General features: G+C 39.4%; 2 protein-coding genes across 5 annotated transcripts in view; one reads left to right on the plus strand and one right to left on the minus strand.

Moving 5' to 3' along the window:
- Positions 1 to 643: 643 nt before the first annotated feature.
- On the plus strand, positions 644 to 21196 carry TFG (trafficking from ER to golgi regulator). 4 transcript variants are annotated; one of them, XM_070750053.1, is made up of 9 exons: positions 644 to 800; positions 5308 to 5414; positions 7817 to 8013; positions 12665 to 12748; positions 12992 to 13138; positions 14680 to 14847; positions 16032 to 16172; positions 17729 to 17824; positions 20394 to 21196. In XM_070750053.1, the coding sequence occupies exons 3-9, from the start codon at positions 7830 to 7832 to the stop codon at positions 20771 to 20773; spliced, it is 1200 nt and encodes a 399-aa protein (XP_070606154.1). In that variant the 5' UTR covers positions 644 to 800; positions 5308 to 5414; positions 7817 to 7829; the 3' UTR covers positions 20774 to 21196. The 4 variants fall into 4 exon arrangements, with proteins under 4 accessions (XP_070606154.1, XP_070606155.1, XP_070606157.1 ...); XM_070750054.1 differs by having other exon boundaries at positions 659 to 800; positions 7814 to 8013; XM_070750056.1 differs by having other exon boundaries at positions 694 to 800; positions 7814 to 8013; positions 20397 to 21196.
- A 4261-nt stretch (positions 21197 to 25457) lies between these two features.
- Positions 25458 to 27104, minus strand: part of ABI3BP (ABI family member 3 binding protein) — a 76882-nt gene continuing 75235 nt past the window's right edge. The window contains exon 51 of the mRNA XM_070750057.1: positions 25458 to 27032. Coding sequence (XP_070606158.1) covers positions 26917 to 27032 — 116 coding nt within the window. The 3' untranslated portion in view covers positions 25458 to 26916. The remainder of the gene's footprint in view (positions 27033 to 27104) is intronic.

The following is a 27104-nucleotide window of genomic DNA, read 5'->3' on the forward strand; positions in this document are numbered from 1 at the left end:
AACTTCATTATTCATTTATATGTACATGTACATTTCTTCATTAAAAACATGTCTTTCTGCATAATTTAGACTAACTTTGTGAGTTTTTTGAGGGCTGGAACCAATTAAAATTATTTACATTAATTCCTATGGGGAAAAGTCGTTCGAGATAAGAGCTGCTCGACTTAAGAGCCCAGGTCCGGAACGAATTAAACTCGTATCTCGAGGTACCACTGTACTGCCCTAAATCTTAGTAAAATATGTTTATTTATTTATTTATTTATTTATTTGTCAAACATGTATAGGATAATAGTGATTTGTATAAACATAAATAAAAATAACGATAAAAGACGACAACAGGACAGGGGCGGTAGGCAGTGGTGCGCTATTCACCATAAACCTATTGAACCATAAATACATTTATTAAACCATAAAATATGGTTTGATACAAAGGATAAACGTTGATACTGAAGGCTGGTCACTGCAAATGTCATCGATTTCTTTACAAAAAATGTTAAGTTTCACATGAGATTCTTTCAGTCCTATCAGCAATCAGTCCTATCACGTGCAGAAATAAAAAAGATTTTCCTCCAGTTCCTGAGGAAAACCACAAAAGCCTCCACATCGCGCCTTACGACTTCCCCCGTCGGCTCTCCTCGCGCTTGCGCAGCTGCGTTTTCCTGTGACAAAGCGTTTCCAGGCCAGGTAGCCGCTGTCGGGTCGCGGGAGCGGTGCGCACGCGCGGAGATTTGGCTGAAGGCGGGGCCGTGACCACCTTGGCAGATTCCCTTTGCCACGTACGGCGACGGCGGTCGGCGGCGGTGAGTAGCGGGGACCTTAGGCCGGGTTTGGCCTCCTGCGTGGCTGAGGGGGCCGCTTGAAGAGCCAAAATCAAGGCGGCCGAGGAACCGTGGCCTTGTTTTGAATGGGCGCGGCCGAGCTGCTCTGTGTGTATGTTACGTGGGGGGTGGCCGTAGGATCGCGAGGGGCGGAAAAAGGGAAGCCTGGTTGAGACTTCGCTGTTCCGTATTTGTCAGGAAAAGAAAAGAGGGAGCTGAGAGCCGGTCAGCTGTTGCCACTTCCTGCGCCCGCTTCCCTTTCCTTTCAAGCGTTTCTGGCCCATAGGCGAGAAGCCTCATCGGCTTGTTGCAACTAAACAGGAGAAACTTAATAGGGCGCTGCAGTGCATTATTCTGGGGTGTCACTTTTAGGGGAGAAATATCTTGGCTTGGAAAGCTGCTTTTTTTTTTTTTTTGAGGGGGGGACATTCCCTCCTCCCCCTCCGATGCTGGAAACTTTACAATGTTAGTAAGTAGCTCTGTAAATGTAAAGTCCCCGAGACTGGGCTGTGAAAAAATGGTTCTCCCAGTGATGCCCGATTTAAAAAGCTGCAAAGGATTCTTACTTGGAAGAAGGGAAGATAGTAGCCAAGGTCATTCAAGCTACATATCCACTATATATTTTATAGTATGTATATATATGTATATATAATATATATAGTATATATGTAAGTATGTATTTGTTTTCATATACAGTGTATATACACACACTATATGAAAACAAATACATACATACTATATATATATATATATATATATATATATATATACACACACACACACACACACACACACAGTGATCCCCCGGTTATTGCGTCCCCGACCATTGCGAACAGGGTAATTTGCGATTTTTCAACCCGGAAGTCAAAATACCATCTACGCATGCGTGCCCTTTTTTTCTATGGGCACGCATGCGTAGATGGCAACCGGGAGATCAGCTGCTGGGCGGCTTCCCTGGGTCTTCCCCCTCTTGCTGGCATCAGCGAGGAGTTTCCCCACCGCCCACGCAAACTCCTCACTGCCGCTCGCCCGCCCTTCGCCTGCCCACGCCATTCGCTCCCCCTCTTGCTGGCGGGAGGGCGAGAAGCCCTCCCCAGCACCCGCTCACCCGCCCGCCCTTCGCCCTGGCGGAGAAATTCCAGCCCCCACCTGGTCCCGCCCGATCCTCCTCCCTGAGGCAGCTCGCCCTCCCATGGCTGCTTCCTCCACCCTCCATCGCAAGCCCTCGCCACCGCAGCCAACGCGCGCTGCGATCTTCAAGCCCGGCTCCTTTCGGCCCAGCATCCCGGGCCAAGCAGCTGCCTTCCGTGACTGAGCCTGGCTGGCCCGGAAGATCGTAGCGCGCGTTGGCTGCAGCGGCGAGCGAAGCCAAGCCGGCAGCAATGTCGCCGCCGCTGCAGCCAATGCGCGCTACGATCTTCCGGGCCAGCCAGGCTCAGTGACGGAAGGCAGCCGCTTGGCCCGGGATGCTGGGCCGAGAGGAGCCGGGCTTGATCCGCTGAGCCTGGCTGGCCCGGAAGATCGTAGCGCGCGTTGGCTGCAGCGGCGGCGACATTGCTGCCGGCTTGGCTTCGCTCGCCACTGCAGCCAACGCGCGCTACGATCTTCCGGGCCAGCCAGGCTCAGCGGATCAAGCCCGGCTCCTCTCGGCCCAGCATCCCGGGCCAAGCGGCTGCCTTCCGTGACTGAGCCTGGCTGGCCCGGAAGATTGTAGCGCGCGTTGGCTGCAGCGGCGGCGACATTGCTGCCGGCTTGGCTTCGCTCGCTCGCCGCTGAGGAGCCGAAGATTGGGGGCGGCGCGGCTCTTTTAAAACATCGCCGCCGACATGGGGGGCTTGCTAGCACCCCCCCCAAACCCGGGTTGGGGGTTCGGGGGGGGGGTGCTAGCAAGCCCCCCATGTCGGCGGCGATGTTTTAAAAGAGCCGCCCCGCCCCCCAATCTTCGGCTCCTTGCTAGCGCTGCAGAAGTTTAAAACACCATCTGCACATGCGCAGATGGTGTTTTTACTTCCGCAGCGCTACTTCGCGAAAACCCGCTCGTTGCGGGGGGTCCTGGAACGGAACCCTCGCAACGAGCGGGGGATCACTGTATTTGTGTCGAATTAATTTTCAAATTCAACCAAAACACGTGACACACACACACACACATACATATATACATACATATACTTATACATACATATACCTGTACATATATATGTAAGTACCATATGTATTTGTTTTCCTAAATATATTTTGAGATATATATATATATCTCAAAAAAATAAAGGGAACACTTAAACAACAGAATATAACTCCAAGTAAATCAAACTTCTGTGAAATCAAACTGTCCACCTAGGAAGCAACATGCTGTTGTGCACATTCAGCTTTGTACAGAACAAAGTATTCAATGAGAATACAGTATTTCATTCATCCAGCTCTAGGATGTATTCTTTGAGTGTTCCTTTTTTTTGAGCAGTGTGTGTGTGTGTGTGTGTATTTACACACACATACATATATTTATACATATGTGCATGTATATATTTGTATATGTATGTATGTATATATATAACATTTTTGCTGATAATGAAAACGAAAAGAGACTAGTATAGATCTATTTCAAGCTGTTTCCTCATCAGCTAGCCATACCCTTACTGGGATTTGAAACTGGGGAGTCTGCCTGTAAGGCAGTGGTATATATTTATTTTAATTTTATTATTATTATTTATTAGTTTTGTATGCTGCCCCTCTCCGAAGACTCGGAGTGGCTCACAACAACAAAACACAGTACAAACCCCATGATTAAAAAAACAATTTAAAACCCTTAATATAAAAACAGTCATACATCCCAGACAAATAATACATAAAACTAATATTACAAAGAAAAAGATAAAGCAGAATAAATGTAGAAGCGTCTATGCAATAAAGTATGAAGTATATAATAAAATAATTATTTTAAACATATATTTGGGGAAACTTTATTTCAAAATGTTGTTTACATTTGGATCTTTAAAAGATAATGACAATGGTAAGAATAAGTTGGTATTTTGTCAAGATAAAGAACTAATAAATTTTATAGCTTAACTGTATTTTATATACAAATGAGTGAGAAGATTAGATCCTAAGTAAGAAATGATTCGTGAATATCTGAAGTAGTTCTATTTTTTTTAATAGATAAAGTAAGAAATTATGTTCTCAAGGCTGTAATATTGCACCACAGTTCTTGCTGCAACTTAAAATATGTATGGGAACCAATAAAGATTTCATATAAAATTCTTAACTGGATTTAAATAGAATAGAATAGAATTATTTATTGGCCAAGTGTGATTGGACACACAAGAAATTTGTCTTGGTGCATATGCTCTCAGTGTACATAAAAGAAAATATAGATTTGTCAGGAAACATGCGGTACAACATGTTAATGATTGTCTTAAGCTTATTCTTCAGTTTATCTAAATAGAAGCAGATGGAAGCCTCTTATTTGCATCAAACAATTTTGCTGGCTTATGCTTGTCACTGCATTATACAATATTTACTTTGTAATGAATTGAACCCATCAAGCAGCTGGTCTGATTGTTGTGGCTAGGGGAGCGGGGCTTTATTGGTTTGTGTATTGGGTTTTATCTTTGTAAGTGACCTGGAGTCACGGAGAGTGAATAGGACAATCATATAAATTTTCTTAATAAATAAAAGTAATCATTGAAATAAGTTAATTATTCTCTCTCTTTCTCTCTCTCCTTCCCTCTCTGTCACTCTCCCTCCCTCCCCAGTGTGTATAATACTTTTATTTAATCAAACACTAAATCAAGATAATGCAATACAATATATTCAACAGCTCTTGGATTTATTGTTCCTCACACTGTATGTTGTCTGCTGAATGAGATCTTCTGTATTCTCTCCTGTCCTCCAACATAGGCAAAATTCATTCTTCGAAGACTCATAAATTCTGTACATCCAATGGAAAATTAGGAAATGTTCTTCTGCATGCTTTTTTTTGGGGGGGGAGGGGGAGGAGAAGAGGGCTGTCAATATGCTATTATACATGTTATTTGAATATGTTTTTGAATTGATAAATTCTGAAAGTTATAAAAAAATCATCTAATATTATCATTTGAAAGCATTCTTTCCAACCTTAAATCCTAGCAAGATTTAGTTTTTGACTCTAAAATTATAGAACTGAATGTTTCGTAGTTTTGAAGTATGCATAACCTTTTAGCCGCCAAGCAACCTGGTATGTTCTTTTTGAACTGCCTTCTACCTTGGCTTGATGAAATAGTAATTGAGTAATAGTAATATAAAATGGTAATTGAATTATATGGTTTATATTCCTAAATTATTCTTAATAGAATACTTAAAAGCAGGATATTTTGGCAATAATACAAGTTGAAATCGGTGCAGATTCAGGGTTCTATCTTGAAAATGTAAGCATTTATATATGTACACTTTGTTATGAATGATATTGGTCTCTTGAGAGATGATAACCAAACCTAACTTAAATGTTTTGTTTCAGGCATTGTGCACAACTGCCTATTTTGCTAATCAGCACTGCATGGCGGGGCATTTGACATCCAGCTGAAAGTAAAAAGAATCATTCTTTTGGGAGCCAGTGCAAAACAGGTGATTTACTTGTTTGATATTGTTATAGAATTTATCGAAGTATCAAATATTATGAGATTAGAGTGATTACTCTTTTTTCATTATAATGAAATGTCACTTGTAAATTGGGCTCCAACTCTTTAAAATAATCAATTTTATCTGAAGCAATTGAAACATTGTTTTCATTGCACACACCCCAAAATTAATCATCCAGAATCTCTTGATCTTTCACGAGAGTCAACACAAAAATTGTGATATTTTATGTTATGACTCCAGAAATCTTGCAGAATAAGAATTTCCCCATGACATTTCTTAATCTTTTTAAATCTATTTTTTAAAATACAGTGATCCCCCGATTATTGCGTCCCCGACCATTGCGAACAGGGTAATTTTGCGATTTTTGAACCCGGAAGTCAAAACACCATCTGCGCATGCGTGCCCTTTTTTTCTATGGGCACGCATGCATAGATGGCGCCGGGCAGATCAGCTGCTGGGCGGCTTCCCTGGGTCTTCCCCCTCTTGCTGGCGGGAGGGCGAAGCCCTCCCCAGCACCCGCTCGCCCGCCCTTCGCCCGGGAAATTCGCCAGGAGTCAGCGGAGAACGGCGCGCCTGTTTTAAAACGATCGGAGCCAGCCGGCTCCGATTGTTTTAAAACAGGCGCGCCGTTCTCCGCTGACTCCTAAAGCGGGGAAGTTCGCCAGGAGTCAGCGGAGAACGGTGCGCCTGTTTTAAAACGATCGGAGCCGGCCTGGGGGGGCTTTCCAGCAACCCCCGAGCCCCCAACCCGGGCTTGGTTGCTGGAAAGCCCCCCCAGGCCGGCTGCGACATTTTAAAACACGCGCGCCGCTTCGCAGCTGTCTCCTGAAGCCGAACGCTAACTTCCGCGTTCGGCTTCAGGAGACAGCTGCGAAGCGGCGCGGGTGTTTTAAAACGTCGCCGCCGACATGGGCTCGCTAGCACCCCCCCAAACCCGGGTTGGGGGTTCGGGGGTGTGCTAGCGAGCCCCCCATGTCGGCGGCGACGTTTTAAAACACCCGCGCCGCTTTCCAATGAGTCCCGAAGACAAACGTCAAACTTCCGTGTTTGTCTTCGGGACTCATTGGAAAGCCGCGCGGGTGTTTTAAAACGTCGCCGCTGACATGGGGGGCTCGCTAGCACCCCCCGAACCCCCAACCCGGGTTAGGGGGGGGTGCTAGCGAGCCCCCCATGTCGGCGGCGACGTTTTAAAACAGCCGCGCCGCCCCCAATCTTCGGCTCCTCGCTAGCGCTGCGGAAGTAAAAACACCATCTGCACATGCGCAGATGGTGTTTTTACTTCCGCAGCGCTACTTCGCGAAAACCCGCTCGTTGCGGGGGGTCCTGGAACGGAACCCTCGCAACGAGCGGGGGATCACTGTATTTAAAGTTTAATGCTGACAATAGATATCTTGGTTCCTCTGTCACTCTTATAACCAACAGTGTACTGTATTATGCTATTTATGGTTGACAGATATGTAATTGTCCCTTATAACTTCACACTTTTGTGTCTACATTTTAAAAATTATATCTGAAAAGATTTATTTATTACCTAGCATACCAAATAGGATATTTTTTAAAAGGATAACAATACTTCAAAATTTAAATCATGAATTTAGTCCTTTTGAAAGGAATTTGTAAAAAGAATTTTACAAAGCAACTGAAACACCAGGGCATGAAAACTTCCTATTAGTAATGTCCTGCCATTTATTTATACACATATATGAAAACATTCAAACCCACACAGATACAGGGGGTGGACAAAAAATGGAAACATTTGACTTTTTGGCATCATAATGTTTGAACATGTTCAAATCAATCAAAACTTGACGTATTTTTTTTTGTTTTTTGTTTTAATTCTGTTATTTGATATGTTTTTTTAAACTACCTTTTTTTAAACAGAAATTTAAGGAAATTGGTTATAACCTTCTAGAAATGGCAGACCTCTCAGACTTTCAAAGAGGCCAAATTGTTGGTGCTCGAATGGTGTAACAGAAAGTGCCCGAACGTTTAGCATTTCAAGAGGTAATGTCTCAAAAGTAATGACTGCTTTTGAAAGAGAAGGGAAAACATCCTCAGCCAAGCACAGGTCTGGTCGAAAGTCGAAGTTGTCTTAGAGAGACCGTCGGACTCTAAAGCAAACTGTTAGAGCGGATCACAAGATCACAGCTCCTAAAATCACTGCAGAGCTCAATAGACATGTACAGAACCCAGTTTCCACAAAAACTGTTTGAAGGGAGCAAATCTGGATTCCACGGAAGAGCTGCAAGGTGTTTCCATTATTTTGTCCACCCCATGTACATTCAGCACTGGGTGGGGGAGAGAGCCTTTTGTTCCTTCTTCCTACCATTTTTATTAAATTGAAAGATAATCATGTTACTAATCTATTTTAATATTTATGTAAGAAGACCTGTAGTAACGATGAATGGCCAACTGGATTTGAGTGGAAAGCTTATAATTAAAGCTCAGATGGGTGATGATATTAGGAGAATTCCAATTCACAATGAGGATATCACCTATGATGAGTTGGTGCTGATGATGCAGAGAGTTTTCAGGGGAAAACTGCTGAGCAACGATGAAGTTACAATAAAATATAAGGATGAAGGTAGGATTTTTTTAACCTTTCATTTTATAATGTTGTATAATAATGAAAAACCTTAATGGAAGTCTTCAGCTTTTGCTTTGAAACATGTTTTTTTATAGAGCATGAAAAGCTATGAAATTACAAAATACAGAACAACATCAGTGTAATCTGATTTTTCTTAGTTACATTGAATCTTACATTGCATAGTTACTATATGATAGTATGATTAAATTGCAACCAGGGTGGATATAAATCATGATTTAAATCAATAGTAAAAAGGCTTGATTTAAATCAACTCAATTTAAATCATAATTTTTAAAGAGCAACTGTCATCTCTGTCTTGTATCGGAGTCCTAATATTGCAGAATATACAGCCTCATGCTACATAATTAAGCTCCATTTCATGCTGAATAAACTAAATTATTACTGTTTTTTAAATAGAAAACTATCTTTAGATAAAATTTTACTCTGAAAGCATTTTATTAAAATAAATTCGATAAAAATAAAAAAAATCCAATTTAAATTAAAAAATTATTTTTAAATTTTTTTAAAACCCTGATTGCAACAGATTTTCTATAGGAAGTAATGTTTTCTACAATAATTATTGTATATGTATATGCATCTCCTTTGTTTTAACTTCTGATTTGGGCCATTGGCTACACGTTTGAAACCAGTATCAAATAGCCGTTTTCCTTAAAATGATGCAAGTGTGGAATAAGTTTTATAGTACAGTATGAAGAATGCAGAACTAAGAGTTAGGAACTAGTGACATGGAATTGACTTGTATTGGAGAGGCAGGTGGATGAAAGAAACAGCTTGGAAATATAACCTGTCCTTGAGAAATATTTTGGGCAGTGATGAAGACACTTACATCGAAAATTTATATAGTCCTACCTTGCTACAGTTAGCAGAGAGAGATGCTTCTTTCGAATTATTTTCAACCTAGGCACAGTTCAATTAAATGGCATAAACTCAGTGGTTGCATTTTGTAATTATTGTACCTTGGATAAGCTTAGTAGCATTTCTTGTTAGTTATAGACTGGCAATAATTGCATCTTGGAACATTGTTATAGTTATAGCCTTAAGCCTTAAGTATTGTATACCCAGGGTATCTATTAGCAAATTTTTCTGTGAATATCTTTAATTACTTCCAGTTGAACATTTAGTGCTAATTTTGCCACCACTGCTTAATGTCTTGGTAAGATACTTCACTATGTCATGAGACATAGTCAACTCGTGTTTGGACTACTGCAACAGTTCTACATGGGGCTACCCTTGAAGAGCATTCAACAGCTGCAGCTGGTGCAGAGTGCAATGGTGCTGGAAGTTTTGGGGCCCCAAGAGTGGACTATGAAACACAACTTCGCTGCGAGCTGTAATGGCTACCTGTTTACTTCTGGATATAGGTCAAGGTACCTACATCCTACCCAGGCTTCAAGCTCTGGAGAATCCAGAGCATGATACCATGGTCTTTTGAGACTGAAGGATGCCAATGCAAGGTCAAGGTGTTAGCAATCACCTTTAAAGCCCTTCATGGCATGGGTTCAGGTTACCTGAGGAACCATCTCATCTCAATGAGATTAGTTTGCCTCACCCATGCTAGTAGAGGACGCAAGCTTGCAGGCTCCATTGTGCAGGAGATTTGCTAAAATCTATATATCACAAAGAATCTTTATGCTATCAAAGCCCCCCCCCCCCCTTACTCACGTACCTGCCTCCCAGCTGCGTGTCAACAGCCCTGCCTGTGCTGCTCGAAGAGGTGGCCGGGCTGGCGGTGGAGTTCCCCGGACTTATTGTCCTGGGGGACTTCAATCTGCCGTCGCTCGGCTGTTCCTCAGGATTAGCACAGGAGTTCATGGCCACCATGACAGCCATGGACCTGACTCAAGTAGTTCAGGGTCCGACTCACGAGGGTGGACACACACCCGACTTGGTATTCCTCTCGGAGCAATTGAATAGTGGTCTGAGACTAAGGGGCTTAGAAGCATTGCCTTTGTCATGGTCAGACCATTTTCTACTGCGGCTCAACTTCCTGGCTCCAATCCTCCCCCGCAGGGAGGCGGAACCGATTAGGAGGTTCCGCCCCAGACGCCTGATGGACCCTGAGGGCTTTCAGAAGGCGCTTGGGGTTTTACCAGATTCGCTCGTCCACAGCTCGGCAGAGTTTCTTGCTGAGGCCTGGAACAAGGCTGCAGCGGAGGCTCTTGACCGAATTGCGCCACTGCGACCTTTCTGTGGCACTAGACCCCGTAGAGCTCCATGGTTCAACGAGGAGCTCCGGGAGTTGAAACGCCAGAAGAGACGTCTAGAGAAGCGATGGAGGAAGAGTAAGTCCGAATCCGACCGAACACTTGTAAGAGCTTTTATTAAGACTTACAAAGTGGCGCTCAAGGCGGCAAGATGCGCGTACCATGCCGCCTTGATTGCATCAGCGGAATCCCGCCCGGCTGCCCTGTTTAGGGTAACCCGCTCCCTTCTAAATCAGGGGGGAGTTGGGGAACCCTTGCAGGGCAGTGCTGAGGAATTTAACTCGTTTTTCGCTGATAAAGTCGCTTGGATCCGAGCTGAACTCGACTCCAATTGCATAGCAGTATCGGCTGACAATGAGTCAGTCGAGGTGACTGGGGCTAAACGTCTTTGTCCATCTGTCTGGGAGGAGTTTGACTTGGTGACACCTGATGAAGTGGACAAGGCCATTGGAGCTGTGAGTTCTGCCACCTGCTTACTGGATCCGTGTCCCTCTTGGTTGGTTTCGGCCAGCAGGGAGGTGACACGGAGCTGGGCCCAGGAGATTACCAATGCTTCCTTGGGGAGGGGAGTTTTTCCATCACTCTATAAAGAAGCGCTTGTGCGCCCCCTCCTCAAGAAGCCCTCCCTGGACCCAGCCGTACTTAACAACTATCGTCCAGTCTCCAACCTTCCCTTTATGGGGAAGGTTGTCGAGAAGGTGGTGGCACTCCAGCTCCAGCGGTCCTTGGAAGAAGCCGATTATCTAGGTCCCCAGCAGTCGGGTTTCAGGCCCGGCTACAGCACGGAAACTGCTTTGGTCGCGTTGATGGATGATCTCTGACGGGCCCGGGACAGGGGCTTGTCCTCTGTCCTGGTGCTTCTTGACCTCTCAGCGGCTTTCGATACCATCGACCATGGTATCCTTCTGCGCCGACTGGAGGGGTTGGGAGTGGGAGGCACTGTTCTCCAGTGGTTCTCCTCCTACCTCTCCGGTCGGTCGCAGTCGGTGTTAGTGGGGGGTCAGAGGTCGACCTCTAGGTTTCTCCCTTGTGGGGTACCTCAGGCGTCGGTCCTCTCCCCCCTGCTATTTAATATCTACATGAAACTGCTGGGTGAGATCATCCAAGGGCATGGGGTGAGGTATCATCAATATGCGGATGATACCCAGTTGTACATCTCCACCCCATGTCCAGTCAGCGAAGCAGTGGAAGTGATGTGCCGGTGCCTGGAGGCTGTTGGGGCCTGGATGGGTGTCAACAAACTCAAACTCAATCCAGACAAGACGGAGTGGCTGTGGGTGTTGCCTCCCAAGGACAATTCCATCTGTCCGTCCATTACCCTGGGGGGGGAACTACTGACCCCCTCAGAGAGGGTGCGCAACTTGGGCGTCCTCCTCGACCCACAGCTGACATTGGAACATCATCTTTCGGCTGTGGCGAGGAGGGCGTTTGCCCAGGTTCGCCTGGTGCACCAGTTGCGGCCCTATTTGGACAGGGAGTCATTGCTCACAGTCACTCATGCCCTTATCACCTCGAGGTTCGATTACTGCAACGCTCTCTACATGGGGCTACCTTTGAAAAGTGTTTCGGAAACTTCAGATCGTGCAGAACGCAGCCGCGAGAGCTATCGTGGGGCTTCCTAGATTCGCCCACGTTTCTACAACACTCCGTGGCTTGCATTGGCTGCCGATCAGTTTCCGGTCACAATTCAAAGTGTTGGTCATGACCTTTAAAGCCCTACATGGCATTGGACCAGAGTACCTCCGGAACCGCCTACTACCGCACGAATCCCAGCGGCCGATAAGGTCCCACAGAGTTGGCTTTCTCCGGGTCCCGTCGACTAAACAATGTCGTCTGGCGGGCCCCAGGGGAAGAGCCTTCTCTGTGGCGGCCCCGGCCCTCTGGAATCAACTCCCCCCGGAGATTAGAACTGCTCCCACCCTCCTCGTCTTCCGTAAACTACTTAAGACCCATCTATACCGCCAGGCATGGGGGATTTGAGACACCTTTCCCCCAAGCTTATTATAATTTATGTTTGGTATGTATGTGCTGTTTGGTTTTTAATTGATAGGGTTTTTTAGTTTTTTCTTAATATTAGATTTGTGCCTGTACAATATTGTTTTATCGCTTGTTGTGAGCCGCCCCGAGTCTTCGGAGAGGGGCGGCATACAAATCTAATAAATTATTATTATTATTATTATTATTATTATTATTATTATTATTATTATTATTATTACTTGAACCATATGGAGTAAAGCCGTGGAAGAAACAAACTTGTTTTGATAGCACTTCAACTCTGCCGATGCTGCCAGGTTTTGTTTGATTTCTGTCCTCCAGCTGCTTGCTATCTTTTGGAAACAGATTTTTAAATGACTGACACTGATGTGCAGGGGATTTTGTTTTTGGAAGTTGTATTTAATTTCTCATTCTTCTTAATTTAACAGATGGAGATCTTATAACAATCTTCGATAGTTCAGATCTTTCTTTTGCAATTCAGTGCAGTAGAATCCTGAAACTGACACTGTTTGGTAAGTAAAACTATTTTAAAAAGTTGCTTGATATTTGTTTTTCCAATTTTCCTTGGTATTAAAATTTCCTTCATTCCCAAGAAACCATATAACTGTTCAGAACATAGATGCTACATATCATTTGTTCTGAAGAAGTTGATATACTTTACATTGTATACTTTACATTATGTACAAGTTACAAGGTCTTAAGACTTATTTTCTCTTATCCTGTGAAAATTTACTAGTATAATATCTGCTTTATAGTTAATGGGCAGCCAAGACCGCTAGAATCAAATCAAGTAAAATACCTTCGCCGAGAACTGATAGAGCTTCGCAACAAAGTGAATCATTTATTGGATTGCTTAGAACCGCCTGGTGAGCCTGGACTTTCTACCAGTCTGCTTGAAAATGGTAAGTTAATAACTGTTACTTAAAGATGGATTGATGTGAATGCCCCTTCTCATAACCTATGCTTGCCTAGAAATGTGCAGACATTCTAGGGTGGAAATGCTCTGTTCCCTAAACATCCTATTCCAGCCTCATATGCTGTTTAGTTTATTTAAAATATTTATATGACTGCCCATATTAAAATGAGAGCTCCAAGTGCCTCATAATCATAACAAAGCAATAACAGAGTAAAAAGAAAAAGCAGAAACAGAAAAACACAACCACATAAACTCTTCCAATGCAAACTATAATACTCTCATATATTTAGTTTTATTTTATGCTGCCTTTATGGTTTTTTAAATACATAATTCAAGGTGGCAAACATATATGCCTCTTCCTATTCTTACAAAAACCCTGTGAGGTGGGTTGGGCTGTGGGTTAGTAAATGGCTAAAATCACCTAGATCAGTGATGGCTAACTTTTTTCTCATTGTGTGCCGGAAGCATGCAAGCATGCGTGTGGCCCGTGCACATGTGCGCATGCCCCCCATGCCCCCCCTGTAGGCACATGCCATCCCCCTCACTTTTCCCTCATGCATGCGTATGTACCCTGCCCCACCCATTTTGGGCCTAATAGACCTCCCTGCAGCCTCCTGGGATCAAAAAGGGACCATGGGGGGGGCATGGTGCACTCCCCCCCACACACCCTGTTTAGAGTCCCTGTTGTGACAGATGTTATGTCTGCCTTGTATGCAGCTTTATTTGTCTTTAGCATTTATCTGCATGGTTTGGGATGCATTTCTTGCCTCTCTAGGGTTTATCTCTATTTGCTCCTATGAGGCACTTCCTGTTGTATACTGTATATGTATCTACACTGCTCAAAAAATAAAGGGAACACTTAAACAACAGAATATAACTCCAAGTAAGTAAAACTTTTGTGAAATCAAGCTGTCCACTTAGGAAGCAGCACTGATTGACAATCAATTTCACATGCTGTTGTGCACATTCAACTTTGTACAGAACAAAGTATTCAATGAGACTATTTCTTCCATTCAGATCTAGGATGTGTTATTTGAGTGTTCCCTTTATTTTTTTAAGCAGTATACTCGATGGCTTGTATAGCGTTTTAACTGCATTTTGATTAAAACTACAGTATTTAGTTGACTGGTGGGAGTTGGGTGATGGCTCGCATGCTTGTAGAAATGCTCTGTGTGTCAGCTGTAGCATGCTGACATAGGATCTAGGTGACTTTCAGGCCTGAGATGGGACTAGAAGGCACAATCTTCTGGTTTTTAGGCCAGCCCATTAAACACTACAGTGACTTTTCCTTTCTTAATACAGAAAAATTGGTTTGAATTATGTGTTTTAGGTGAAGACTAAATGCTTTCCCCAACATGTTATCATTTCTGATCAGGTCCATTTGAAATATTTTGGGTTTGGAGTTTTGACCTTGCAACTTTTTGTGCATGCTGTAATTGTTTTATATCTCTATAATTTATTTTTGTTACATAACAGTGTTAAGTTCTACTGTAATTTCAGGTCTCTAAAACTTTCCATCTCTTGCAGAAGTTGCAGAGGGTAGGGAAGACAAGCCTACTAGTGCTGATTCAACTGTCAAGCCATCTACTCAAGTTATAGCAGCAAGTATGTCTGCTTTTGATCCATTAAAAAATCAAGATGAAATCAACAAAAATGTCTTGTCAGCATTTGGGCTGACAAATGATCAGGTGCCAGGTAAGAATATATATTTTATTGGAACTGTTGCTGAAGTTTTCTCTTTCAGAATTAGCCAGACATATGGCAATTTTATAGATCGTACAAGTACTCCACACTTAAGGGCCAGGTGCTTAACAACCATTCAGACTGTTACAATAAGTCCCAGTTAATTTCAGTATCAGTTAAATCTTGTACTATAATTAATACCTGAATATGATGAAGTTTAGAATCTATTGTTTTGGATGCACTCTAGAATCTGTCTACAGCAGTAATTAACTCAGCATTATAAGGTACATTATAGGAAGTTAATATCAATTGGAGTTTGCATTACTCTGAATAATTGTGAAACTCATAGTTATTTTTGCCTAAGCTAATGGTCAAAAGAGTCGAGAAAATTATTTTGGTCAGCATCAAGTCAATAATGCTATTTTGAGTTTCAAAAATTAATATAAGCAAACAGCAGATGGCAGCATTTTAAAGGAGATATAATATGGCAACCTTAAATTTAAAAATATGGTTTACACCTCATAATGATATTGCCTTAGCTGTACAGAATTTGCTAATTTGAAATCTAATAGTATATTTGCATAGCATTTGTGAGATTATTTGCATTATTTAAATTATTTCTCTTAAGTAGTGAAATATGTATTATGTTATTTATTTTACAACTTTTCTTGTGGGTGTGGCAGCTGTTAAGTGAACATCACAATTGTTAAGCAGATGCCATGTTTATTAAGCAAACCAATTATTCAGGACATAGTATTTTTTTAAAAAAATGAAGTAAATGCTGGGTTTTGGCAAAAATGTTTCAAAACACATTCCCGTGACTTAAAACCCTGGTTATCATTTCCAGAAACTCTCCAAAAGTCATCACCGAGTAGTGATTTCTAAGTGAGAGAAAGGAAAGCTGCATAGGAAGTAATATTTCCTATATTTCATTAATTTGATTTAAAAGAAACTAAAATTATGTGAAATTGAATTTTATTTCAATGGTTGCATTGTGGCTCCTTTTTTGAAGTAGGAATCCAGACATCCATTCAAAAGCGAACTAGAAAGCTAGTATTAAAGTTCTGCAGGTATCTTACTGTACGCTGTTTATTTATTTGCATCTCACCTTTATTATGAAAGTAAGAACATTGAATTCCGGAAGGCATAGCAGATTATTGTTCATTGTTTTCTTTTCAACATATTTTCTTTTCCAGGGCCAGCCAGTGCCCCTGTGGAGGAACGTTCAGGAACACCCGACAGCATCACTTCTGCATCCTCTGCAGCCCATCCACCGTGTGTTCCCCCTCAGCAACCATCATATGGAGGATCTCAGCCCCAAACTGGTCAAATAGATGGTAAGTGATTCATTCATGTTTATCCTACTCCCCATGGACATATCTGCCCTTTCACATCTCACAATGTGATGCAGTTTATGAAGTTTGCTCCTGCAATTCCACACCACCTTTGGCTGATTGCAGTTTTGTTTAACTGTTCCTGTCCTTGCTACCCTTACTTCCGTAACTGTATGCCTCACCTTTTGATTTCTCTCAAGCATTTATATCTTGTGATATATTTTTGACTTTTTAAAAAAAAATCTTCATTTCAAGCCACATTTGTTCACATTCACTTCTGGCTACGTTTATGTTTAGTCACTGCTTTGGCATATATTTCACTGTCAAATGTAATTGTTTCTTGGAATTGGGGGTGTTTTCTATTGTCTAAAGTGCTTTATACTCTAGCAGATGGTTTTTAGCTAGTTTAATTAATCAAATACAGGAAACATGCATAATGTGCAATTTAAAAGGGTTTTTTTAATTGTGTAACCTAGCACTAGGTGGTGCACTAATGCTGAGTCATAACAAAGAGTTCTCTAAAATGAAAGCATAAAGGCTATTTGAAGGATTAGCATAGTGGCTTGAAAATGAAGCACGATTACTAGAAGTACTATTTACATTTTCTAAGTAAATAGTTAGAAATATTATCATTTAAAAATACCTGGTTCATTTCATTGAAATTAGGTACATATGCTAGAAAATTCCAATATTATTTCTGACCTAAAGATATGCATACAAAACTGCCTTTCCAAAGCAGTGTGTGTTTCTGCAGGCTCTTTTGTGATTGTTGTTATCTTCCTCTTCGTAGCTATTCTTTCCCCAGGCTGTTAGTGATAGTAGTCCTGTGGACTAAGGGAGAAGGAAGTGTACTCCCCTATAGACAAAAGTAAAAGTTTTCTTCCAAAGTGTTTTGCATGATTGTTATCCTTCCCTAAATCAATTTTTATTTACTCCCAAAGGGCAACTGTAATCTTATAACATAGATGTTCTTGTTGGAAAATGGTTTGAAGGAGAAAATATAACCTATATTCTTGCTACAGTACTTTTAACCCTAGAAAATAATCAGTTACAAGTAGATCTTGATTTATGAGCACAATAAGTACCAGATTTTCTATCGCTAAGCAAGGCTGTAAAGTGAGTTGCACCTAATTTTATGAACTTTTTACCAGAGTAAAAAATGAGTCAGTACAATTAAGTAAACCAATTGTTTGTTGAGTGAATCAGGCTCCCCCAGATTTGGAGGAAGCTGTCTAGAAAGGTCACGAATGGCAATCACATGTCCCCAGGGCACTGTTACCCTCATAAATACATGCTGGTTACCAAGCACTCAGATTTTGATCATGTGGGCCATGGGACGCTGCAACAGTTGTAAGTGCGAGAACTAGTTGTAAGCCACTTTTTGCAGTGCCATTGTAACTTTGAGCAATTGCTACACAAATAAGTTATAAGTTGAAAACTATCTGTAAATGAATTCTGTATTTGTTTTTAAATTCTTATTTTAAGAGAACAATATATGAGAAAGGCTAAGCAAGCAATATTATAAAGTTGTATAAACATTTTAAATTTTAAATCATTAGGCCAAATGTATCAACAGTATCCACAACAGGCTGGGTATCCTCAACAGCCCCAACCTCAACCTCAGCCTCAGCAACAATATGGTGTACAATATCAAGGTAAGAAGGTGGCAGGTTGTTCAGCATTGCTAAATAATTTTCTAACTACTTGAATACTTCTTTGTAGTTTAGTTTTTAAAACAGGAATGGGTTATTAATGCACAAGTACTTTTAAACTCTTCTCATTTTCAACTCTAGGTGCTTTTAGATATGTTTAGAGCTGTTTTGGAGTGATAATATATATATTCCTAAGTAGCAACTGAATACTACTATTACTCAGAGCTGATTGATTTAATAATTTATATATAGTGATGTACATCATGTATATTTCAGTGCCCTCAATTTTAAAGGGAATATTGTATACAACTGCTTGAAAAAACAGATTAAATGCATAATTATGATAATTGAGTTTAACATAAAAAATAAATAGGTAGAAAATGCCCAATGCTTATGTTTTGTTTGCTCATTCCACCAGATTGCAAATTGGCTCTAGAAAAAAAAATCTAGAATCCTACAGTTACAATGAAACTAGTCAAATATTTTCAAATGCCCAATAAATCAGAAGACTTGTAGAACAAAGGTTGCATCTGAATACCTGTACTTACATTTCCTTAGAATATTTTGTTTAGGACGAATCTGCCAAAACAAAATCTGAGGCCCAGCTCCTACAAACATACAAAATAAAACTCCTACAAACACACAAAATAAATGCCTCCTGAGTTTTAGCAGCTGTTAATCAGTATAGTTTCCAACAGTTCTTTCTGTGTATGAAATTAATTTTGTGATGCCTTATAAAGAAGCCATTCAGTTTTCTGCATAATGTTTATATATGGTTACGTTTTAGAAGGCTTTACATTGTGTTCATTACAGATGATAGTCTTTACTTCTTAGTATCATCACTAACTATAGGTCAGCTTAGTTCAACCAAAACTGTCTGGTTGTGCTCTTGATTGTTTCAAAGTAAATTTTGAGCCCAATTTCAGGTGAGTTCAAAATTGACTTCAAAGTATATTTTAGTCATTGCTTTCTCTTAAGGATCCTGTGTTTTTAATAATTATTATGTATCTGGTATTTAATGCTAACAGGATTCCAGTCATTGGAGAGGTTTCATTCCAAGTAGCTTCAGGTGTGTTTTATGCAAGAAATAAATGGAGTTCTTAGTCTCCCACCCCCTTCCAGATTTTTGTTTCACATTACCAGTGAATTTGTCTTTGAAATTTATTTGTGATATAACTGAACACATATAATTAAAAATATATACAGTACATGTTTTTGTGTTTGTGAAAATGATAACCTAGAGATAATCTTTTGCATTCAGATGTATATTAATTGTTTCACGTTGGGATCTATATGTACACTTACATACATACCGATACGTATGGAGTTACTAAGCATTTTGAACTCTAATTTTTTTTACTTGAAGCTTGCCCATTTTGAGCTCAGATGCTTTTAGCAATTTGGTTTTAGAAATAATGTTGAAACCGGCACTTCTCACTTTTAAATGGATTATAAATTAGTGTTATGAGTGCAGAACAAAAATATGTTCCCAAAATAGCATTTTGTGGTTGGAACAAAACACTCAAAGTCATTTATAGGTTTTATTCTGATGGAGCATAATCATTGGCCCTTCCTATGGAACATTTTGAATGGGACTATTTTGTTACAAGCTTGAAACAAAACGTGTTTCCCATTTGGTCCACACTTCTTAAAATGTGCATCTTTTCTAAAGAGACTTTTACATATAAAAATATGTGAAATATACGATATTTTGTTTATATAATTTTATTATGCATAAATAATACAAATTCATACAGTTTCACCTTGTCTATCACCTTTTGACTTTTTAAATGGTTTATATATATTCTACCACCACCGCCACACACACGCTTTGCTAACGAACTGTGCTTTTGATGGTACTAGATATTTCTAAAAACCTGTATTTTATTCACTTACATAACTTTTAGAATACAGCTATGTGAAATTGTTCCTCCATGCATACAAAACACTATGTTCATACCTATTCAGGATTGTAGAACTCTGAATTCATTTTTTCAACAGCTGTACTTACATTTTATAACTGTTTCAGAAAATGCATACATATTTGTGCATACACACGTCTCAGAAATTAATTTTGTATATGGTAATGGCAATTATATTCAAAGGCATGCACAAAAATGGAAATTCCCACAATGGAGGAATGAATCGTAAAACTCTTAACATTGGCAGAAATGCAAAACTTCCCTGTAAAGTCAAATGCTTTTCTAAAAAGGATGGGAACCTTTTATGAGCATTTTGCTAAACAAAGAATAAAACTAATCAAATAATTTTTAGATTTTATAATAGAAAAGAAAATAGAAAAGAGATGAGAACGTACTATGGAGTTGAAGGGATTTCTGCAAGAGATAAAAGGAAAGGGAGGTGATATGTTATCAATGTCTGTTGAGTAGATTAGAAGTTATATTTTATAATTGTAGTCTTTTTTGTTTTGTTTTTTCTTGCCTCTTTTTCTTTCCTATCTTTATTTGTTTTTTATTTCATGTAAAACTCAATGTAAGTAAATAATATAATATAATATAAAGAAGAAATTTCTATTTTCATCTAAGTCTGTTGTTTTACTTGGATCTCTTAGCAGGCTACAGCTCACAGACTGCTCCTCAACAAGCACAGCAGTTTCAAGGATACAGCCAGCAAGCCTCCCAGGCTCCAGCTCCTGGTTTTCCTGGTCAAGCTCCACAGCTACCAGCTCAGCCTCCTCAGCAGTATCAAACAGGCAGTTATGCTCCACAAAATTATACAACTCAGGCCTCCCAGTCTGCTAATTATAATGTAACTCCAGCATCACAACCCGGAATAGCTCCTAGTCAGCCCAGCAGCTATCAGCCAAGACCTGGTCTCACCCCACCTCCTGGAACTACTATGACTCCTCCTCCAAGTGGCCCTAATCCTTATGCGCGCAGTCGTCCTGCATTTGGCCAGGGCTATACTCAGCCAGGTCCTGGCTATCGATAAGGATACTATGCTGTTAAAGGGCCCCAGGTAAATCCAAGCAGCTGCTGATGCTGTTCCACCTGTATAGACAAGAAGATTCTTTAATTGATATTTAAAAAAATATTGAAAGGCAAAATATTGTATGGTATCTCCTTTGCTCTTTAATTTTCTGGGATAAATGACCAAATGAATCTTGTAATCCTGCTTTAAATTGTATTGGCTTTCTAGTTTAATATTTGTCCCATTGGAAACACTACCTAAATGTATGTAAAGCAGATGACATTCTAGCTTGCCATATTGAACTGCTAGGTGAAAATCTAGCTGACTTACTTGAATTGGTTTAACTAATAAAATTAAGTACTAAATTAGATCCACTTGTTAAAAATTAGATACATATAAATTGTAACCTTACAATTCAATTGAATAAAAACATTCAAATCACTATTTGATCAGTTGCAGAGAAGTCTGTTTAGTAAGTGTTATACCTATCTTTCTACAGAAAACTAAGTCTCCAACTCCCTGGATTTTGTTGAAATATTTTTCACATAAGAACACATTTGAAACAGTTCCTGTTATTGTAGCAGCTGAAAAATGCTGTAGCAAATATTGTGTAAATTTGTTTTTTTTTCTTGCATATATCACTAAAAATGACAGATACTTGAGTGATGATAACAGCTGAGGCCTTGACAGAAAAACTTTAAAAGCATTAAAATGCTTTTCATAACAAATATTAATAGCAGTCTAGGACTCGGTGTTCAGCGAGGAGTAAAATTCATGTACAGTAAACAGAATGGCTGTAGCTAATGTATTGTCTTAACATTTTGATTAGCTAATAAATAGCTTATTTTAATCATTGTTTGTATGTTAAGGTGATGTTACTATGGGATACTGGTAAGGCAAGATCATGAATTGTTCAAAAGGGCTTAGGAGTGTTTGCTTTTTGTTTAGACCACAGGTGTCAAACTCGCCGCAAAACATTGTCATCAGCTGACATTGCAATGTTTTTTTCCTTTCATGGAGCTGGGGTTGGCATTGCCTGCATGTGATGAATCTAGCCCATTGGCCACCAGTTTGACACCCTTGGTTTTGAGCATTATACAGATAACTATTCAGATGTCCCTGCTCAAAACCTTTTCTTCTTCTTTTAAATCAAGCCCAAGAATCGAAGACTATAATGCTCTATTGAAACCTGTAATGTTTTAATCTATTGTATAAAAATGCATTAAATTAATGGAGACCAGTCTTAAAATTAGATGATCCAAAATATTGGAGGGAAGAAAAACTATATGGCAACTATAAAGTATGCAACAAATTCGTACTGTCTTGAACATCTATCTTTTATTGAATAGATATTTTTAAAAGTTTATTTTCACAAGGTTGAATATGCTTGTCAATTAGAGCATACTGGAGAATTTCAGCATAGGTTCTTGGTAAATTTTCTCCACCCTAGAAACAGTATCTTGTGTCACTTTCCATTTATCTTGTCCCTTTCTCCTTGCACTTTGATTTGGCGTGTGAGTGATCCAGTTTTGTATGTATATAATGATCTTTAGTTATGTACTGGTTTTTTTTCCCCCCGCCCTACCTACTTTGAAGCTTAAAATTTAGCACTTCTTTCTATGAACCATAACGATTGCTTAAATATATCTTGTTTTAAGAAAGTTTGTTTACTATTAATTTATTTAAAGAATTTCTATGGCCCTCCATATTAGAGTTACAACTCTGGGAGGCTTATAACAATACAAAAAGCACAAAAACAGTAAGGAAAAACTAAAACCTTTATTCTTCCTCATCATTATCCCAGGGTATCCCAACAATTACCCTCTGGCTCCCACATCACTGTCTAGATAAAGAGCCAGGTCTGGTTGACCTTCTGGAAAACTAAAAGGGTGGGGGCCTGCTGGAACACCTGGGGGGGTGTTCCATAAAGTAGTAACAGCTTAGAAAAAGATCCTGCTAGATGGCAGTACAGTAGTACCTCTATTTATTAACTTAATTCGTTCCGTAACTAGGTTCTTAAGTATAAAAGTTTGTAAGAAGAAGCAATTTTTCCCATAAGAATCTATGTATGTAAAAGCAAACAATGCATGCGATTGGGGAAAACACAGGGAGGGTGGAGGCCCTGTTTCCTGCCAGGAGATTCTTAGAGAGGCCCCATGGAGGCTTCTCCCTGCCTTTTCCGGCCCTGTTTCCTCCCAGGAGATTCCTAGAGAGGCTTCACGGAGGCTTCTCCCTGCCTTTTCCGGAGTCTCGGGTTTGTAAGTGGAAAATGGTTCTTGAGAAGAAGCAAAAAAATCTTGAACATCCAGTTCTTATCTAGAAAAATTTGTAAGTAGAGGTGTTCTTAGGTAGAGGTACCACTGTATTTCAGAGAAGACGTGGAACATGCCCATGCCCATGCTATTCAGTCTAGTAGGAAAAGCAGATATCGTCAAATGAGAGGCAGTTCTGCAAATAACCTAATCCTGTGCCGCCACCACTTTGAATTACACCAACAAGAAAACTAGTAGCCACAATAGAATGTAACATGGAGGGACCTGACATTTAACTTAAAAGTTTCTGGTCTGTTTTTGAGAGAACCTTTGCATGTTAGCCCTCCAAGGTACACCAGAAAAGGAAACAACCAGATTCCACTTTATTTTAAAGCTACATTAACAAATCTTGTAACAAAAATACAAATCTGCTGCTTTCTCTTTCATAGCCTGAGAAGATACGGAAGGTCCCTTCTGAATCTCATTCCTCACCCATTAAGCAGGTGTACCATACTCTCTTATGGGATGGTTCCCCAGGCAACATCTGTTCCTTGTCTTTCAAGATGTTTCTTACTTGTCATTACATATATTAAACACATTTCCCATTTGAAAATGGATCACAGCCATCATCCCTAGCTTGAAAATATAGTGAATGGAGCTGCTAGAAGATGCTCAGGACCACTCGGCATGTTGGTGTCAATTACACACTTATTTCTCCAAGGACATAAGGCTCCTTGGTCTTAGCAGTTGCCAGTCTTAGTGTTTCTGCCTTGTAAAGTGTCTGCTTCAAAGAATCAACTTGATTTGAACAGAATCAACAAATTAATTAGATCTCACTGATCTTCCCACAATAATCGGTAAAACCAATCTACTCCCCTTTTTCATGTTAAAATCTCACTATTTAGTTTATTTTATTACAGCTAATAATATCTGATTAATTCTTTTTTTCTACTTGATGCCAGAATATTGTGGAATTCCCAACTGGTTATCAGCTTCAAAAAATTGAACATGAGTTAATAAATTGAGTCTCAATTTAAGTAATATAAGAGTCTTTGTTGCCAATGGAGAAGCCACCACAAGGGCTTGCTGGGGAATTTGTTCCGGGTAAAGATGTGCAACATGCACATATTATAATAGCCTAATTTCAGAGATCCAGAGGTGCTTTGAACCATCTTCATGAGTCATGCTTTAAATTAGCTGTTTTGTGACGTTGTCCTTGAAAAGTGTTTCAGACTTTCAAATAGCACAAAATGCAGTTACTAAATTGGTGTCCTTTATAGACTACAATTTTCTTGAATTGATTGTATTGATTTTTGGATGTGTTTTAAATAAAATGAATGAATGTTTATTAGTACCTGATGTGACATTTTGGGAAGGCATAAACAAATTTCAGAATCTTAATGAATTAAAATGCTGCTCATAAGCATTCTTGGTATCATTTGGACACTTTTCTTGATAACTCCAAAAATCTGTGACCTGTCTCTAACTACACACAATTCACATAGTCCTCCAGCTTTCCATGTTTATATTCTATATATAGGCAAAAATTTACAAATGGCACATTATATAATACAAAAAATGTCAAGCGCTTCAATTTTCGGTGGACAAGCTTGTGAAATTTTGAAACCCTTCTAAATGACCTTTGAGATGGGGTCTCTCAATATATTGAAAAGCTCATGAAGTAGAGCTGTGGTTCTCAACCTTTCTAATGCTGTGACTCCTTAATACTGTTCCTCATGTGGTGACCCCTAACCATAAGTCTAGCACCAATTCTCCCAACAGAGCTTTAAGCTGATTGGCCGGAAGGTTAGAGGGACACCCCCACTGTAAATGCTTGATTAGTTGGATTGTAAAAATATGTTCCAAGGCACCAGAAAAGAAGCTTTAGTTCCTAACACCATGGGAAATTCGTCTTTTCCCGTGGTTTTAGGTGACCCCCGTGAAATGGTCGTTTGACCCTCATCAAAGGGGTCCTCCTGACCCCCAGGTTGAGAACCACTGAAGTAGAGTTTTTTGCATTTTGAATTTGTAATCATATAATTTTTAAATCAATACTGTCCCCCATGTCTGTTTTCATTATTTCAAAATTGATTGATTGATTGATTGGATTTGTATGCCGCCCCTCTCCGAGGACTCAGGGTGGCTCACAACCTATCAAAACAATGTACAATATACATACCTAAAGAAATCCAATTAATATAGCTAAAAAACTTTTAAAACTCTAATAACATTTAAAATAATTTCCATTCACACAACAAGACACACTACACTTGTCAGCCAAATGATCTGGAGGATACTGAAAAGCCTTCTAATGGATTCTTTTTAAAAACAGCAATAGGAATTATCTTCAAAATAATTCCCACTCCCCTTTTTTTCAAAAAGATGAATCTGACATTTCAAATTAAGTAATTTAGCTTTGTGTAGGCTGAATATATCAATAAATCAAATACCAATGATTAAAAATATTTTATTAAGAGTACAATGTACCTGCAGTGTACTTAGATTTTCTGTAAACAACCAAACTGATATTCCTTATGTTTCTTACATTTGTATACATTAAAACTTACATCTTTTTATAGTGTTTAAAAGTTTAAGTAATACAAACTTAGCATTTAATGCAGGGAGCAGCTGAATTATTTAAAAAAACAGTCTTGAAAATTTTAAAATCCATTTTAAAAAGCAGATCATATTACTCTTCAGTTTTATATCAAACAAAACATTTTTAAATACATGTACTTTGTATATGCTTTGACAGTCTTCTATACAACACACTAGGCCACGTTCTCAATGTTTAACTGAAATAAAATTGACTGATTACATTTGTGATATGATTTACACACTGCCAATCTGAATATACACATTTCCCACAAAACAGCTCCAAAAAGTAAAATTATTGAGTCTGCTGTGTATTTAAATGAGGAAAATCTGTTTGAAATACTTACACATCTTTTTAAATGGCACGTGAACTTTGTATTCAGATATCTATACCAAAGTACACAGTATTTTTGAGAAAGATTCTTCAATAGAAGAATTAACGATAGTATTAACAATAGCAAAACATATTAAGGATTTTGCACCTTTATATCATCATAGCAATATATTTCCCCCCTATAAATTGTGCGTTTATGTATAAATTCAATTTCTGGTGAGAGACAAAAATAGAACATCCATTTCAGTATTATTTATAAATATATATATACCAGGAAATGCTATTGAAACCAGTAACTTTCTGACACAACTAATTTTAATGCCATTTTATAAATGTTTGTTGCTACAATCTAATGTATACTGGGAGTGCAGAATAAAAATGTGTATCATTGAACTGAAATCTCCCTTGCGTCAAGGGCCTTTTGCACAATGTTAAAGATATTTAGGATAGTGGAAGGTTATTGGTATGGGTTCAGTTAACAAGATTCTTTTTTCCTGAATGATATTTTAATTTAAGAAATCTGAAATCAAAGTGTCAGTTTTATCTAAAGTTCGAATAAAATCTGTAACTTTTCAGTTAGACTGGATTATTTTTTATGTCCAGGAATTAACAGAGAGAATAATTTAAGTATGTTTGAAAAGAAGTAGAATGTGGCCATTTGGAAATATACATTAATAAAAATTCAGAAGATTTTTTTTTTCTTATCCACTTTATAGTGAAGGTGCCTCAAAATATCACAACAAAAATAAAAAATAAACTACACCTTTTACAATAAGTAGATAATATAAGAGACTATTAGGGAGCCAGCTTCCCAAGACAACACCTTACATTTCTTTCTGCAACATAACTGCAAATCTGAACATTTATAATTACGGTAAGCAGCCAATGCTATTGAAAGTTTACGCGGTATTCTCACTAGATTTTAGTTTGTAATATCACGACAAACTTTTCTCTGAGCATAGAAGATCAGTTTGTTTCTTGTTCTACCATTTTCCAGGTATTGTAGTTCCACACTCATACCAATGAACATAAGTATTGTGTGTTCCAGCTCCTATTTTTCCAAAGTGGACAGGTTCCTGACGAACAGCTCTAAAATAACCTAGTTAAAAGAAAAGTTTAATATTTACTAAACATTTAAAATGGAAATGACACACGTGTATAATTTTAGCCC

This window comes from Erythrolamprus reginae, chromosome 4, assembly GCF_031021105.1.
Source record: "Erythrolamprus reginae isolate rEryReg1 chromosome 4, rEryReg1.hap1, whole genome shotgun sequence".
NCBI lineage: Eukaryota > Metazoa > Chordata > Lepidosauria > Squamata > Dipsadidae > Erythrolamprus > Erythrolamprus reginae.

Coding starts and splice junctions, on each gene's coding strand:
- TFG (XM_070750053.1), top strand. CDS start 7,830: ATGAATGGCCAACTGGATTTGAGTGGAAAGCTTATAATTAAAGCTCAG. Junction 16,173..17,728: donor CCAAACTGGTCAAATAGATG/GTAAGTGATTCA, acceptor TTAAATCATTAG/GCCAAATGTATCAACAGTAT. Junction 17,825..20,393: donor ATATGGTGTACAATATCAAG/GTAAGAAGGTGG, acceptor TGGATCTCTTAG/CAGGCTACAGCTCACAGACT.